The sequence below is a fragment of the Macrobrachium rosenbergii genome, chromosome 47 (genome assembly GCF_040412425.1).
Source record: "Macrobrachium rosenbergii isolate ZJJX-2024 chromosome 47, ASM4041242v1, whole genome shotgun sequence".
In the NCBI taxonomy this organism is placed as follows: domain Eukaryota; kingdom Metazoa; phylum Arthropoda; class Malacostraca; order Decapoda; family Palaemonidae; genus Macrobrachium; species Macrobrachium rosenbergii.
The window spans coordinates 20,859,531-20,874,616 of record NC_089787.1 but is presented as its reverse complement, the minus strand read 5'-3'; the positions used below and the strand labels follow the sequence as shown (position 1 = coordinate 20,874,616).

Sequence of the window (15,086 nt, the reverse complement as noted above, 5' to 3'; positions counted from 1 at the left end):
TCTATGTTAGAAGCTAATTTAGGAATATCTATACGACTTCATAGAAAAATATCAGGAATAATTTGTACGTAAGCCTAAAGTACCTATTCTATAATGGTTAGTACCTCACACAATATTCCTAACTATATTTACCAACATGAAGAAATTCCATCAAATCAGTAAAACCTGTTTCTTGTGATTAATTACATTTTTGCTACTGATAATTTTTGAACTTCAGGAAAATGACAGAGTGAAAAGTAACCTACTATTCTTCCCTAAAATGAAACACTGCAGTACCTGCAAAAATACAAAACCGAGAAAAATGGTAGATACTCCCTTGTCTTACTACTGATTTTGCAGATACTGCAAATGGGGTCCCCTAAACACTCGTGGAAAGCATTGAAGAATCATTCTGAAACTGCAGTAATTTGTGTATTAGTGTTTCACGAGCCCAATAGGTGGCATGGCTCAATTTCAAAAATTTTGCAGATACTGCAGTTTTCCATTTCAGGGCAGCATTCATCTCACGTGACCTTCGTACCCAGGGCACGTATGTAACAATGACCTAGTGGATAATCCAAGTCAAAACTGAGCTAATGGAAAAACTACCCTTAAACTTAAGTGACTTTTTGACAGGAAGTCAAAATGTATCCACGGCTACCTGATAGCTGTTATTGAACTAACAAGAAATTTGTATTTGATATTATGTAATCTGAAATATCCTGAACTACCTGACAGCTGATATTAAATTAATGCGAAGTGTGTATATACGTATGTATATATACATTATAAGTGATGTATCCTGAATCGCATGGACTACCTCAAATAACAGACACTCCTACAGTTCCTATTTACAAATTGCAAGATGCAAAGATGAACTTGACTCAATTTTGGATCAACAAACAAAGATGACCCTGATAAAACGCTTATATGATAAATATAATAAATTTACCCTATCCTACTTTTCAAAGTCAAGGGAGATAAGATTGTACAATTCTACCAGAGTATAACTCCTGGCTAAACACATAGACGGCACTTGTGCAATAAATTGGACCCTAATCCTACTCTTAACAGTCACAGGAGATGAGACTGTAATCTATACGAAATCATGGCTCTATGGCTCTTTCCAACAGCAACGAGTATGTTAATGGGACAATTTTTATATCCCATTACTGTGATTAGTAACCAGTAAATCTTGTGAATAGCTATATCTGGCTCTTGACACAATTTAGTAAATAAAACGGTGGCCTCTTCTTGAACTCAACCTCCTCCTTTCATTGAAGACGCTTGAGAATTCCAAGGTGAAGCTTGAGTCTGTGCAAACTCGTCCCATTTATTCTTTTGCGAGCTGCAGAGACACTTTCCTGAAAATATTTGGAAGAAGTTAATGACGTCATGTCACGCTGAGATGATCTGGTTTGCAAGGTAATAAGATAGGAGGTAATTCATTATAACATGACCCAAGACATCCTATACCTTGGCACCATTTTACAAAGAGGGGCACATATGGGACGGGGTCTTTTCAGACCAGTATAGAATGTCTACAGTCTTTTATCGAGGCCATCTTAAATTTCACTGAAAGAGACCGAGGCTTCTCTAGTACAGCAGAAGTTTCAATTGGAAAATTACAATAAGTAGACGTTTATCTTTATCAACTATTATTATTATCATTATTGTTATTATTATTATTATTATTGCTTGGGCCTGGCTATAACATTTGTAAAGATAATTTCAACAATTTTGCATAAAACTGGTAACATTTTTGAGCACACACGATTTGTTTTAAATCATTCAAGAACTCCAGAGGATACTGGCACTGACAATCCACAAAATTCATCTTTTTCTAATTCCCCGTTTTAAACAAGTTGAAATGAATTCCAGATTCTGTAAAACCAACACCTCTAAGATCTATACTTTCTATCCAACCCAAAATAATACATTTTAACGAGAACCTCATTCCATGTTCTTTAAACTTACCTTTGTTAGGTTCTACAACAACTTCTTCGGATGATGTTTACAAAAATTCGTCCACTGCTTCCTTCGAAAAACTCACATGAAGCAGGTCACCTGGAAGAACGGGAAACATGTCAGTGACATCGTGGACTGAATGCAGAATTTAGGCCAAAGGCCAAGCACTGGGACCTATGAGGTCATTCAGCGCTGAAACGGAAATCGACAAAGGTTCGAAAGGTGTAACAGGAGGAAAACCTCAAAGAAGTTGTACTATGAATCAATTGTTAGGAGATGACTGAGGAAAGTAAAATGGAAAAATGAGAATATGAACGGAGGTACAGTAAAAAGAACGAAGAGGGTTGCAAACTAGGGGCCGAAGGAACGCTGCAAAGAACATTGAGTAATGCCTACAGCTCGTTGGGTCTTTTTCAATTGAGTCTGTAGTCTTTTATCGAGGTCATCTTCCTGAAACTGTGTTTAATCTTATCACCACTAAGTGTTCAAGTCATGAAAAAATCGGTCTACTATGCAAATTCTAAAACATAAAAGCTTTTGAGCAAATTGATTCCCAATATATCAAGTTGTCAGAAACTCCACCAACTTTCAGATGACCGAAGAAGCTTCTTGGAGTTCTACAAAATTCTACAAAATAGCTGCAAGGCGACTTACTATATACCTGAAGCCACCCTTTAGCTATGACAAAGTTCGTACTTGACTCCATCATATTCAATAGTCTCACTTGCAAAGGCTAGTTGTAGTACCATCTAGATTACATGTATCGTTAATGGATTTTTACATCTGTTTCCTTTAAGCCAGAGTGGCTTGTACAGTACAAGTACCCAAACCTGAGAGTTGACTGTAATTTTTATACTGGAATAGCTATGCAAGCTGTGTAAACGTACTTTCCCACGGCAGTTCTTTCAACAAGACATTCATTTTAGTCATTCCCTGCACCTTATACAAGATAAAATCCCCCTCCCCCCTTTCGTGAGTTGTCACGGATCAAATGGAATGTATTTTCAGAAATTCATTACTGTATCGTCAGAAATTATGTGATTATGTGCAGAAACTGAGGCCCTTTAAGTGGGGGAAACATTGCATTTCCTCCGCAAAATCACTGGAAGCACCTACCACTGGGAATACCTAGCCACTTCATAAACAAAATGGCTCTTCATTGCAGCAACTGGTGAGCTGTTACTAATTTTGGCTCTTTCAGACTTTCAGAAATCCCATGAACTTAACTTATGCTGTACTGTAGGTGTCAAGCCACCTCTCAATTCTTGAATCTTTCAGTACTGCCACTCATTGTTTACTTCAGTTTTCTAATTCTCTATTCTTGCATTCATATTCGTAGAACAAAGAACAATCGAAGTGTTATACCCTACATGAAAGGTCCCCTAAAAAGCTACAACAGAATTTCGTATTGCTAAATACTTGAAGACTCACCTGTGATAATCCTGTTTTGAGGGCTTAACCCAGTTGTTGTTTCTCCATCATCCTGTTTATGGGAGACCGTCCCATTAGCCCTCATACTGGTCGTCAGGCCAGCCTTTTCGTTTCTTGAAAAGTTACTTCTCATGCGTCATGACTCTCCTTGGTTCATCCTTGTTTTGATATCTCCTTAATTATTGCAGCTACCTGACGAATAGTCTACTGGGTCAAACTAATTTTTCTAATAGGCCTATCTTGCTTGCAACTTGGTTCCAATAATCCTTACTCCTCCGTGATCCTTTGTGTATACTTACAAGCAATTAATTAATGATGGATTTGAAAACATTTCTTTAACATTTAACATCTGGTGCTTTAATGAGTCCAGTTGCTTCATGAGATAAAATACTCCACCTATTCATTTCTGTCCTTGGCACGTGATTCAATTCATGATAGATGGTAACATTTCGTCAATTTTTCAATTTTCTACTCTTTCACTTAAAACAGGTTTCCATTAGTATGGAAGAGGTTCAAGTGTTTAGATCTGTCCTGATAGTTTAGTTCTCACTTGGTGACTTAAAAAGCGTATTCTAGAATTAAACTGCTTCTGTACTCTTATTTTCTTAAACTTTGTATTTTTCCAGTGGCAATTGGTCAACGATAAGAAATACAGTTCCAGGTGCAATTACAGTCTCTCTACCTGTGATCTTTCTGACGCTCTTATTGCATTCATACTACTGTATTATGAGGTATCTGTCATGGCCTAGGCATTTGTAGCTTGGCACACCTCAGTCATGAATATATAGCAGCTTAGCCAACCTCCAATCGTGGACAATGTGTGGGTAAATGGCGTGAGTAACTAACAAGTTAGTTATTTCCCAAGCCATCAGCTTCCTTGAAGAATAATGGCTTGCCAGCTCTGCTAATTGCACAATGCCACAAGGGTCTTACTGCTGCATTGCATAGGGATGTATTGTTTCTTACACTGGTGTTACCCTGCATAGGAGTTCGACCTACATAGGAGTTCAACCCACAGGTGGTGAGATCCACACTAGATCTATACCAATTACTGTTGTCATCCTGGGGTGGAAAGGGCTCACAATCCCCTAAGGTAACACTCCTCGTAGAGGCGTGGTGTCCCCCTAGGAAGTCAGTTTGCGCCTCATGAATTGCTTGCTCAGGGTGTTACATCCATACTTGCCCGTCGTTGGCCTGGGTAGGATTGGCTGTTTCAAGTCCATTTGTGGCTAATGTTTTAGGATGCCCGATAACTCCAATTTTTGCATTTGGGGCCCCTACGCCTTTGGAAAGCTTGACTACCCAACGGGACTCATGTGAGATAATGAAGTTATGGGTTTCTGTTGGGTAGTCTCAAACTACTAGCTTGCCTTCACCACCCAGTGATGATGGATGCTTTACAAAAGTCTTAAGCCATTACCCATAATCTGATATTTACTGTACTAGGTGGTCGGGGGTGGGGGGCAGGTGTGGTTGGAGGAGGTGTACACAGTGAGAAAGGGAGTTGAGGTCTTTGGCACTAGGTGAGTTGCTTCTTAAGAGTGAGTTTAGATTGGGGCTTGCCCATTGTGTTGGGTGTACCTCCAGTACAGGTAAGCCATGTACCTATTCTTGTGTTGTGGTGTACCAAAGGGCCGTCACTTGAACCCCGATGAGTACACGACTTGAGGAGGAGGCTCAAACCTATAAAGTAGCCAACTGACTCATCATGCAATTAGTGACATGCACGAATAGATTGGAGAAGTCTCCCACGTTTCTGCTTGCAATCTAGCAATCCCAAAGGCAGGAGGAACTGGGCCTACTCACAGCAGAGAGAAACGAATACTCTGTTAGTATCTGGTGGTGAGTTTTTACTTGGCACACCTGACCCCCATGTTCCTCATATGTATGGGATTACAAAGCCATTGTTCCATGACATCTTTCCTTAAATAATTTTCTTTTATCTGACCTTTATTGTCTTCATAACTGAGTTATTAGCGGTCAATATGTCTGTTTTTTGTTCCTTTTCTGCAGAAGAATTTTGGCTGCTGTCTAATACCCAAATTTTTTTAATCTTGAAGTATCTCTGGATAAATTCCAATTGTGATAAATCGTCTGTTGCTTTATACATTTCAGTCATTTTAACTTTCTCCTTTCCCTCAGGAAGTAACATAGCAATGAACCTGCAACGAAAAAAAAGAACAAGAACTCTATAGAAAGTGACTAACTTGACTCAGAAATGAACTCTGGACTTTCCCTTCACAAGTTCAGCAATTCCCTTCATAAGTTCAGCAAGAAATGAATTCTGAACTTTCCCTTCATAAGTTCTGCAAGAAATGATTTCTGAACTTTCCCTTCATAAGTTCAGCAAGAAGTGAATTCTGAACTTTCCCTTCATAAGTTCAGCAAGAAGTGAATTCTGAACTTTCTCTTCATAAGTTCAGCAAGAAATGAATTCTGAGCTTTCCCTTCATAAGTTCAGCAAGAATAGAATTCTGAACTTTCCCTTCATAAGTTCAGCGAGAAATGAATTCTGAACTTTCCCTTCAATGTTCAGCAAGAAATGAATTCTGAACTTTCCCTTCACAAGTTCAGCAAGAAGTGAATTCTGAACTTTCCCTTCAATGTTCAGCAAGAAATGAATTCTGAACTTTCCCTTCATAAGTTCAGCAAGAAATGAATTCTGAACTTTCCCTTCATAAGTTCTGCAAGAAATGGATTCTGAACTTTCCTTCATAAGTTCAGCAATGTGAATTCTGAACTTTCCTTCATAAGTTCAGCAAGAAGTGAATTCTGAACTTTTCATGTTCAGCAGAAATGAATTCTGAACTTTCAACCTCATAAGTTCAACAAGAAATGAATTCTGAACTTTCCCTTCATAAGTTCAGCAAGAAGTGAATTCTGAACTTTCCCTTCATTAGTTCAGCAAGAAATGAATTCTGAACTTTCCCTTCATAAGTTCAGCAAAAAATGAATTCTGAACTTTCCCTTTATAAGTTCAGCAAGAAATGAATTCTGAACTTTCCTTTCATAAGTTCAGCAAGATATAATTCATCTACGTACCTCCTGACATTACGCAAATAAAAATAAACTTACCAATTTCAATCGTCGATTCCTGCCTTATCATGAATGTCGAATAACATTCTGCATCGACGTCAATTGTCCTAATTTCGTGTTCGAGTGGTTCCTGGTTCCTCCTCGAAGTCGTTTCGTTGCAAACAAAAGTCGTTTCGATACATCTATAAAGGCGATTTGGTACAGCCCAGTTCGTTTCCACAAAAATGATTTAAACAGTTGAACCTATTTCTTCAAACATTTACAAGTTTATTAACAATGTCGCACTCACGTGAAAGTTATAGGCACTTATCTGATAAACAGTTTACAAAAAATTCTCCCTTACAACTAGATCGAAGTATACACGATTCAAATATCTAATACGTTTTGCAACAATCGTAAATTGCTTGTTAATCATTCTACTTTACTTTTAATGGTTCGCAAATCTAAATTTTTAAGGTTATACTCAATTTACTCAAATATTTTGCAATGCTGCTACAAAAAACAATATAAAAAAATCGTAAATTTTTATTTTTTCCTACTTGTTTTACTCAGTAATTTCGCAAATCTACGTTTTCAAGGGGATAAGTAATTTATTTACTGACTTCGCAATACTGATTTACTACAAAAAACAAAAAAGTATTGACACGCTTAGCGTAAAGGTTCCTAATTATTTACTGACGGCAGTGTTTACTCCACTGATTATCTCAAAACAATAACTTCGCAATATTAGACATCGTAAAAAATTTCGCTTTTTTGAGTGACATTTAGTAGTTTCTGTCTAGGGATTAGGTGAAGCTGGTTCATCAAATTCTGGATTTTCCACTTTGGAAGGGTAGAGAAAAGCCTTGTTATAAGCTGTGACGTCATTAGTTCAAACTATTCAGTTTTTTCTTACAGTTTCATTCAGTAACTGAAAAACTTGACAGATCTATTGAAAGGCTGAGTTGTATCGAATTGCCTGAATGGATGTATTGAAACGACTAGACTCTAAACCTTGTCTGTAAAAAAAAATCTATATTAATAACTTGTTAGAAAAAATGGTTCGATACAAATAATAATCACAAATGATTAAATCTCCAATTGCAAAGAAACTGGACTATATAATTCCTTAAAGTTATATATCTATGGGGAAATGAAAAACACCAATTGTAAATTTCTCTCTTCGTGACACCTTCCTACTGGTGTCGTGGTACAAAACATTAAAAAATACCTAAATACCATTCAGTAATGTCCAGTGCAACTGACAGTAATTATTGTTATTGTTTCTGATGGTGAAGGCGATGTTGAATGCCAGTTAACTCAGGATCTGGGCACACTGACTTATTGTATAGTAGAATAATAAGCATTCTGTTATTTCCTTTATAAGTGACTTTTGGAATACATTTTTTTATTAAAATGAGTCAGTTTAGCAGCATTTAATTCCGATATAATAAAATATAATACAGTGCAACGGTTATTTGATTTAATAAAATATAATGCAGTGTTATTTAATGTAATAAAATATAATGCAGTGCAACGGTTATTTAATGTAAAATATAATGCAGTGTTATTTAATGTCATGAAATATAATGCAGTGCAACGGTTATTCAATGTAATAGAATATAATGCAGTGCAACGGTTATTTAATGTAATAAAATATAATACAGATGCAACGGTTTAAATAAAAATACAATGCCTTCATTACTGGCAAGACATTTACCTAACCATTCTGTGAGACTGGAATTTGTGATGGTATTACCTCAGTTAGGCAATAATAACATTGAGAGAAAAAACTAGTTTACACCAAGGTAGGTTCCCTCACTTTTGATCCAAGTCCCTGGTTTTAGGGAATTTCGTTTTTTGGGCAATCGGTACAATAAGGATAATGAATCATTTCAACGAAAAGTCATTCAGGTTTGATGAAAATGTATGATGTTTATTTCTGCAGGTAATTATTCATTTAATTAGAATAATTTAATGATTTGATTGGGAAAATTGGTATATTTGCTCACACTAAGTACGTAGCCTGTAGTGTTACTGATACGGAAACATTAATACATCTAAATAAATTTTTGATGGATTTTCCGATAATTTAATTATGGCCATGAGATTGATATCACTTAAATTTTACTTTATCCTTAAACACTTTGTCTAAACTGCAATTTTTGCACTTTTCAATTTGAGATGGTAAAGCACATTTACTGTCATTTCAGTTCTGATTCCTTATAACCTAAGACTGAACGGGTTTTTTAGTTGCTCAGAGTCCAGAGGTCCACACCAAGCCCTTCAACACCTAACCACCCTTACTATGAAAGGTCTGTTATGAATCCTGAACCGTACCTACCGTCAACAGTCGCAGAATTCTGACAAAAAAAACCTGGAAAATCGACCTTCTACACCTGACCACTCTTGCAATAAAAGGTCAGTTATGAATCCTGAACACTTCTAATGGCCATAGAATTTTGGGGATAAAACCTGGAATATCAACTTCTATCCCTGACCACCATTACAATGAAAGGTCTGTCATGGACCCTGATCTATGCTTACGTTTAATAGCCTTAGAATTTTGGGGAAAAACCTGGAAAATCAACCTTCTATACCTGACCACCATTACAAAAAAGGGTCTGCCATGGATCCTGAACCCTGCTCACTTCTAATAGCCTTAGAATTTTGGGGAAAAACCTGGAAAATCAACTTTCTATACCTGACCACCATTACAAAAAAGGGTCTGATATGGATCCTGAACCATGCTTACGTTTATCAGCGTCAGAATTCTGAGGGGGAAAAACCTGGAATATCAACCTTCTACACCTGACCATCATTACAAAGAAAGGTCTGTCATGCTGACTTTTAATAGCGTCAGAATTAAAAAAAAAAAAATGGAAAAAAAAATGGAAAATCAACCTCAAGGTCTGTCATGGACCCTGAACCACCCTTGCAATAAAAGGTCTGTTATGAATCCTGAATCGTACCTACCGTCAACAGCCTCAGAATTAAAAAAAAAAAAAAACTGGAAAATCGACCTTCTATACCTGACCACCCTTGCAAAAAAAGGTCTGTCATGGACTCTGAAACATGTACACTTTTAATAGCGTCAGGATTTTGGGGAAAAAACCTCGAAAATCAACCTTCTATACCTGAACCCCCTTGCCACAAAATGTCTGTTATGAACCCTGAACCGTACCTACCGTCAACAGCCTCAGAATTTTGAAAAAAAAACTGGAAATCATCCTTCTGTACCTGACAACCATTACAATAAAAGGTCTGTCATGGACCCCGGACCATACGTTCGTTAGATAGACAGAATTTTTGGAAAAAAACCTGGCAAATAAATTTCCGAGTCGCAAACGCCCAGCTTTCAGCTGAAAGGGCTTCACACTGCGGCAATTTTTCGAAAAAAGCAAAATTACCAAGAACTTTGCGACCAAAATACTCATTTCCATGACATTCTTAAGATTTCCAGAGGTTAATGGAACTCTTACGTCTAGAAATTCAAGAATATCTGCTAAGAATGTCAGAAAAACTAACTAGAATCACCTTATTCTTACCGTAGGCCAGTTTTTCATTTCGCAAGCACTTGTTTATGAAGACACCTCTCCAACTTCGTGTTTAGAACTACACTGAGGCTTCCTATATCGAGGCAGGAATTGCTTTTGGCCAATCAGAGGCCTCTAACGTAGCTGACGTTTGTATCGTCCCCTTTCATTGGCTGAAAGCTTTGGTTTTTGACAAAGCGTCTTCGTAAACGATTTCCCATTGGCTGGTCAGACGAGACCCAGTTTTCGTGCTCCAAGTACTGATGAATACCATTAATTAGTAGTTATATATTGGATGCATAAACCAACACACCTCGGTCCTACATTAGTCGCAGTGATTGTACGAGATGAATATAAATTTCCCACTTAAAAACAATGAAATGTTTCACTTATATTTCGTAACTTGAGGTAGACACAAAGCACTGAACAGCGTCATTAAAACGCGTATTAAGGACATGTCACTTGTTTTAAAACAAAGTCCGCAAGTAAGGAAGACAATATTATAATCATATTAAAAATATCGATCACATGAAACCATTAACCCTACGATAGCTGCAAAGTGAAATAAAAACTGTATTAATTGATTGAAATGGGTTTTGCCAGGTAAGTATAAAGTTTTCCTTCTAGACGCACAAATATTGTTGAAAATCATCTAAAACTCCAAGAAAATAATCAGATAATGATGGAGGGGAGATAGTGATGGTTTGGACATGCCCTTTGCACAATCCTTGGAAGAATAGTATGTGATAGCGTCAGCAGTATTCTTCCAAGGGTCGTGCAAGGGACACGGGAAGAATAGTGTGTGATGTAAGTGGTATTAATCTGTCTGCAATTAAATACACGACTACTTAGCAGCAAGGAATTTTCATTAAAATTTGATTTATTATAAGTCAAACAGCGTAAAAGTGCTTATGAATATAAACACTGATGTATTTTTCTGTTACACTTATCAATTTAACTTAAAATTTCTTTATTTTAGTGTAAATTTTAAATGCTCCACCTGAGAGTCAATGCAAGCACTTCTGAAAAAGCGATGTTGACGGCACCTGCTGGCAGATGATAAATGTGATCTGTAATTTCTAATAAACTTCATAAAAATCTACTGTTATAATATATAAAATACTTGGAAGAAACAACAGAAATCCTTTGGCAGGAATACATAATGAAGTTGTTTAAAACAATACCCAGCAATTTTTGCTGTTCACTAACCTGGGCGCAAGAAGCCATTGGTAGTCTTGACTTCTTAAAACAACATGAAACTTTATACAGGTATTTTAAATATGATTAACTATAGTAATATAGACATTATAGAAAACTAATGGGACTTATTAACAAAATAAGAGCTTCGCAACTTATGATCTGGCCAACAGTAGGTTTTTAAAAAAATAAAGGTAAACAAATAAATATTTTCTGGCTTCACTCAAAGCCAATTCGTTTTTGCCCTTTCGTTGTTCGAAAGTGATGGGAAATAGTTTATTACTTGTTTTCTAAAAGACCAAATTCCGTATTTTCGGACGAGATTGCTCTTGCCGATTTAAAACTAGTATTCATAAATAAACATAAATCGTGTACGAAGCTAACGAAAATTGTATGTGTAAGACGTTTGACATTTACTTAATTATTATTATTATTTTTAATTTAGGATGGTTGTGTACGAAACCGTTCAGCTTTGCGCCCAAAATCTTCTGAACAGGAGAGAGAGAGAGAGAGAGAGAGAGAGAGAGAGAGAGAGAGAGAGAGAGAGAGAGAGAGAGAGAGAGATTTATAGTATCAATGACCATGAAACGCCCCAAAGGGACACTCGGAAAAACGTAGAGTTACCCTCCCGAATATTGCAAGGATTAACTCTCCCTTTTACTCCCTAAATTCCTTCCGGTTCATTTCCCTTGGTGTCGAAAATCACGACGCGCCCCTGGAGAGCCATCACGCCTGCAGAAGGGCGTCTCTTAACGCCACCTGCCGCTTAAATATGATTTTATTAACCTGGCAAACTGCTTCGAAGTCCCGGTTCTGGTCTGAGGCAAATGGCACCTACTGTTCTACAGAGTATTCTACGAGTTTATGAGGCGCGTGGCAATGGCAGTGGGGTAATGGATCTGATTTATATTTCCTCCATTCGCTGGGTCCATTAGCGAATGGGGATTGGAGTGTTCCTTTAAAATGGCTTTCTTTAGCTAAAAGAAGGTTTTGATCCCAAAAGGAGTTGGAGCTGAGTTGTAGCATTGTGGTATTAGGCCTAACCAGGTCGACATTTTATTGTGAGTGTCGTTTGGTGATTATATCATAATTTACTTAAAATAAGAGAGATTTATAGGTATTATGACATGGACTGTTTTATTATAACTTAAACAAAAGTCCTTTTGGCCGCATCAGTTGGTGATCTTGTGAGGCATCATGGGAATTCACTTTGTTTCTTTCCTAAAAATATTTCCTCAAGTGATTTTCCTCATTTGATTTCCTCACCCAATTCTTTCTTCTTCTCCCGCTGTTCTTGACGTTCAACAGGCCTCCTACTGCTTCAGACCTCTCTCTCTCTCTCTCTCTCTCTCTCTCTCTCTCTCTCTCTCTCTCTCTCTCTCTCTCTCTCTTTATATATATATATCTCTCTCTCTCTCTCTCTCTTCTATATATATATATATATATATATATATATATATATATATATATATATATATATATATATATATATATATATATATATATATTTAATCAGTTAAGGCTATTAACGAAACTTACATTAAAACAAAACTCAGTAGTTATAACGGCTAGTTTACAGAACCTATCAGTCAGTCAGTTTATAAAGTCTATTTCTGATATTAGAAAAGAGGACAATTACTTAGTACGATGGCTGACACCATTATGTGAATCAGCTCTCTTCTCTCTAAGTCCTCAAATTCATCTCTCTGAGGATTCTCTCTTTAAATTTAAAAAGTGATCTCTTCCCAAAGTGTTTTCAAAACTTGAGATTCCTTCTAAATTTGTCATCAGATTCGTGGAACAGTGCAGTCTGTATCTTAAGAAAATTCTGTGTCTGGAAAAGTTATTGGTAAAATATTTATACAAGAACAAAATTTCTTTATGATATGAATCCCAGGAAGAGGTTAAGTGAAGAACTTAATGAGAACTGAGAAAGTCTTTCAGACCCGAAACAATCTCTAAGACGGATGTAATATATATATATATATATATATATATATATATATATATATATATATATATATATATATATATATATATATATTCAAAGACCATTTTCATTTGCCAGTTATAAAGTCTATTTTTAGACTTTAGACTTTTAAGAAATCTTAAGAAGTGGAAAATATGAAGAAAAGAGAAATGACCATTTTAATTTGCTTTTTTAGACTTCTAGACCTTTTAAGAAATCCGAAGAGAAATGACGTAGGGAATTTACTTATTAATCAGGCTTATTTCAGCCATATATCCTCCAGGTAGGTAGGTAGGTAAATATAGGTAAATGAAGTCTTTTTAAATTCACAATTTCTCGAAGTTTTCAATCCGTCATCATTCGACCTCATCAGTCCATCGTAAAAGTTGGTCAACTTTTTTAAGATTCTATAATTTTCGGTCAAGTGATGGAATCGAATTTTAAAGTAATATAATTAATTATTACCGGTTGAAGGGAAAGGACTTCCTTTAAATGCTTAAGAATTAATTGATAGAGTTTTTTTTTATTATTGGTTTTTTTATTTCTGGGAAATTCTCTTTGAAGTTTTCGTTCGTTAGTTATTGATATAATTTTTCTCTCTCTCTCTCTCTCTCTCTCTCTCTCTCTCTCCCGATTGCTAATTCATTCCATCAGACTTTCATTTTGGATTTTTTTATTCTTTATTCTTTCACTCATTGAGAGATTCTACTGACCTTTTAACCCCAAACAGAGGTGGGTTTTGCTTTCGGGGAGGGGAAGAGGTGGAGGGGGATGGGGTGAGGAGAAGGGGGGGAGGGGAAGAGGGTGAGGAGAAGGGGGAGGGAAGGGGGAATAGGAGAAGGGGGTGGGTTTTCATTATCGTATAATAATGAATATGAGAACTTTGCTATCTTGGAATAACTATCAATCAATTAACTATTGAAAAGACGTTAGTTGGTTGCTGTTGCTCTCTCTCTCTCTCTCTCTCTCTCCAGCAATGTCCCTAATAAAGGCATCATTTTATGTCAAACATCCACTGGTTATTTCAATCCTGGGAACATTATGAATATTATAAGAATCATAAAAAGCAGTGAATTCAATTCATGTTTCACAGCAATTATCTAAATGACACTTACGGGCTGCTCTTTCAAGCAAGAGCCCGTGCTGGCATAAAGTTAGCTCAGTCAAAAACAACACCAACAAGTTCATTAAGTGCAAGTTTTTGTATTTTTAGGGGTGGGGTGGGGTGAGGAGAGATGAGGTGGGGTGAGTTGAGGTGAGGTTGGGTAAGGTGAGATGGTGCTGTGGGGTGAGGTGAGGTGAAGTGGGGTGAAGGTGGGGTGAGATGATGTGTTGTGGGATGGGGTGAGGTGAGATGGGGTGAGTTGAGGTGAGGTGGTGGTAAGGTGAGGTGGTGAAGTGGGGTGAAGGTGGGGTGAGGTTAGGTGCTGTGGGGTGGGGTGAGGTGGGATGAAATGGGGGTGAGGAGAGGTGGGGTGAGGTGGATGTTGTGGTGTGAGGTGATGTGTTGTGGGGTAAGGTGAGGTGTGGGGTGAGGTGAAATTGGGTGAAGGTGGGATGAGATGATGTGTTCCGGAGTGGGGTGAGGTGGTATGGAATGGGGTGAGGTGAGATGGGGTGAGGAGAAGTGGTAGGGGTGGAGTGGGGTTGTTGTGGGGAAAGGTGAGGTGAAGTGGGGTGAGATGATGTGTTGTGGGGTGAAGCGAAGTGGGATAATGCGAGGTGATGTGTTGTGAGGTGAGCAACATGTAACATTAAAAAAGTCCGAAGTGAGGAGGAGGTCAACAGTTTACAATGACCAAAAACCCGAATGAAAACATTCTCTAAAAAGGCCTCTGACCCTCATTCCACTTCAGCCTCAGTTCATTATGACCCAAACTCTATTAAAAGGTCCGTGAAATGTCAGTCTGCTCCACAGACTTTCAACCATTTTCATTTATATGGACTCCTAAAACAAATCGTTTTTCCCTTTAACTTTAGCTCATATCGCC

General features: G+C 37.2%; 1 protein-coding gene and 1 long non-coding RNA gene across 2 annotated transcripts; both read right to left on the bottom strand.

Annotated features, from left to right (window-relative positions):
- Positions 1 to 89: 89 nt before the first annotated feature.
- Positions 90 to 10,165, bottom strand: LOC136830595 (uncharacterized). The gene is made up of 6 exons (XR_010850673.1): positions 9,942 to 10,165; positions 7,310 to 7,412; positions 6,454 to 6,596; positions 3,379 to 5,540; positions 1,957 to 2,046; positions 90 to 1,343 (listed from the first exon to the last, which is right to left on the bottom strand). It is a non-coding gene; the product is annotated as an uncharacterized lncRNA (long non-coding RNA).
- Positions 10,166 to 14,304: 4,139 nt separating this feature from the next.
- On the bottom strand, positions 14,305 to 14,850 carry LOC136830885 (uncharacterized). The gene has a single exon (XM_067090856.1). The coding sequence runs from the start codon at positions 14,848 to 14,850 to the stop codon at positions 14,305 to 14,307; it is 546 nt and encodes a 181-aa protein (XP_066946957.1).
- Between the last annotated feature and the right edge of the window lie 236 nt (positions 14,851 to 15,086).

Excerpts from the sequence above, each read along its gene's own strand:
- LOC136830885 (XM_067090856.1), bottom strand. The coding sequence starts at position 14,850 with ATGTTACATGTTGCTCACCTCACAACACATCACCTCGCATTATCCCAC.